At 31.6% G+C, this 2,580-nt stretch overlaps 1 protein-coding gene across 2 annotated transcripts; it reads right to left on the bottom strand.

The window, feature by feature from the left end:
* On the bottom strand, positions 1–2,281 carry LOC117107342 (the record flags this gene model as incomplete). 2 transcript variants are annotated; one of them, XM_033248991.1, is given in 3 exon segments in its annotated part: positions 1–87; positions 400–616; positions 1,875–2,281. In XM_033248991.1, coding segments are annotated over 3 exon segments (678 nt in total), but the record flags the coding sequence as incomplete, so codon positions are not given.
* Between the last annotated feature and the right edge of the window lie 299 nt (positions 2,282–2,580).

Genomic DNA, 2,580 nt, shown 5'->3' with positions numbered 1-2,580 from the left:
AACCCAAAACAAAGCTCTACTTCTTACTTGAGGGCAGCGTTCATGTAGCTCTTCTAGCCAATCACTAACTTTGCTTTCATTCTTTATCTAAGATATTAAAAGAAAAATCAAAAGTATGTTAACTGACCAAAAAGTTTTTTTCTTTATATTCACATTCCTATAAGAAAACTTCAAGTATTCAGCTATAACATAAACTAAAATGCAATCAAAAGCTGTTTTGTAGTATTTTAATATTATATTAGAATCTCACTTTTATTTATCATTAATACTTTTTTTAATGAAAATTTAAAAGATAGGTTTTCATGATTTAATTAGATCTTTAAGGTTTTATCAGATCTTGTTTTTATCAGATATTTCAAATTTTTATTCGAACTTTAAAAAAATCAATGAAATTTTAACCTCGTTCATGAAACCAAGACAGCTGTGAAGGCATTCATCGAGGGCGCAATTCACATCCACTTCACTTCTTTCCAAACGGGCATCCTCATCCACTGGAACACATTGCTCTAGTTCTGGACTGAGTCTGACAACATCAAATGTTTCTCTCCGAACATTTCTTTTGACCGTGTGCGGTGTCTTACCCTTTGCGGTAAGCCACTCTTCCAAACGAGCCCTACTAATTAAATAATTTGTAAATTATTAATGTATCAAATTTTCTATAAATCTCTATCCAGACTAACAAGTTATGGGCATAATGCCCATATATGGGTGTCATATGACATCACTATGTCCATATATGTGGCAAAGACAAGCCAAACCAGTCACTCGTCGCAAAAATCGATTTCGAGTTATTAATACAGTGTTAAAGAGTAAAATAAGAGCTATTAAATGGTTAAAAAAATCATTCAAATCCGAAATTTCCTTATGAAGTTTACAAGCCTTTAAGCATACAGCGGTTTAAAGAAAAATATATGAGAAATCAGCCTTCAAATTTTATGATTTCAAGCATTTCTCATGCAAAAACTATCATAAAATCATAAAGTGTTGTTTTAACATTGAAATTGGGAAAAATAACAGCACAGCTAGATGTATAGATACATAAACATCAGTTTAGTGAAATAAAATAGATTTTTAAAAATTTTACATTCTAGCATGTTTTTGCTATTTTCTCTGAAATAAATATCCTCTGGATTTAATCTAAGAAAATATAATACATATAAATTACCAAAATTCACAACTAATAGGTACAAAAATAGCCCCACACCACAGCTCATAAATATTCTAAATCAAATTATCAGAACCAACAGACCACAATTTTAACAAATTCATCTTTATCAATTTGCTTTTTCCTAATTTAGATTAGGTTAATTTTGTTTGTTATTTAATTGTAGTTAACCATGTTGTTCATTTTTTATGTTGCACATGTACTCAGTATATCATTATCAGTCACAATTTAGCTGGAAAGCTACAAAGACGATATTTTTGAATAAAATTTGATATGATGCGCATGATATGAAATCATTATATATGTCCATATATGGCAAATCACACAAATTTGTCATAGAAAATGATAGTGTAGACAGAGCTTAAAATATTGCCTGCCTGTAGGACATCTAAAGCACGTCTTACAACTTTGGGGGTGGGGTAAGGGAGGTGGACCTCTCACGCTTTCATACTCATGGACCAAGTATTTGTTGCTGCACATTATTTAACATTGCAAAAAAAAAAAACACCATAGAACTCTTCTTAAACATGCACTGCTAATCAATACAGTAGAATATGATCATTACACCTTAAAATTGCCAAAAATGGCACTCTCGAGACTTAACTTTGAATGTAATTTTCTTTTTTGCTCCATTTCTAAAAAAAAATAATTAGGGAACTAGTACTGAATGTATGTACTCCAGCAGTATCATGTTTTGCTATGAATTTACCTTCTATTTTTCTCAGTCTTGTTTTCATTTACCAAAGTACTCTGCAAATCTCCAGACTTGATCAGATCACCTGAAGACACTCTTATCGCCTCAAGTCCTTCTTCCTCCAAACTCATTTTAACTGAATTGATTTCTGTCATGACATTTTCCTTTAAATTTATCGCTTCCCTTTGAGTTGTATCAACAGGACAAAGGAGTTGACCAGGAGTTAACTTACAAGCTTTTGCTTGACCGTAGTACCCCCGGTATTTGCTTGTTACAATGTCTCTTAGTTTGAAGCTTGTGTCTGGCTGCCAATCCAGGTGACTCACTGCTAGCTTCCTCTTATTACTGTTCCATGGTAGAATCTTAATCTGTGCTTTTTCAAATTCCATTCGCTTTTTTATCTCAACAAGCCAGGCTTCAAGTTTTTCTCTAATAAAGACAAAATATGGCACCAATCAATGTAAAGATTTTTATTATTTTCTTTTTAGTATGGTATCTATCAGCGATAATTCATTCTCCCCTTTACCATGCTATATGGTAATGTAATGTTAGTTCATTAAAACACAAAAGTTCATGAAAATAAGCTTGTTATTGATTTGTCAGGCACTTTTGTATTCTTTACCATAAAAAAAGACTTAAACAACAACAGCGCATATTTTAACACTTTTTTTTTTAGTTTTCACAAAGTAACACAATCAATTTTCATTGTCTGTAATGTGAG

This window comes from Anneissia japonica, unplaced genomic scaffold (genome assembly GCF_011630105.1).
Source record: "Anneissia japonica isolate Jap-2015-1 unplaced genomic scaffold, ASM1163010v1 scaffold156912_len4470_cov107, whole genome shotgun sequence".
Taxonomy (NCBI): Eukaryota; Metazoa; Echinodermata; class Crinoidea; order Comatulida; family Comatulidae; genus Anneissia; species Anneissia japonica.
This window is presented reverse-complemented; position numbering and strand designations above follow the sequence as displayed.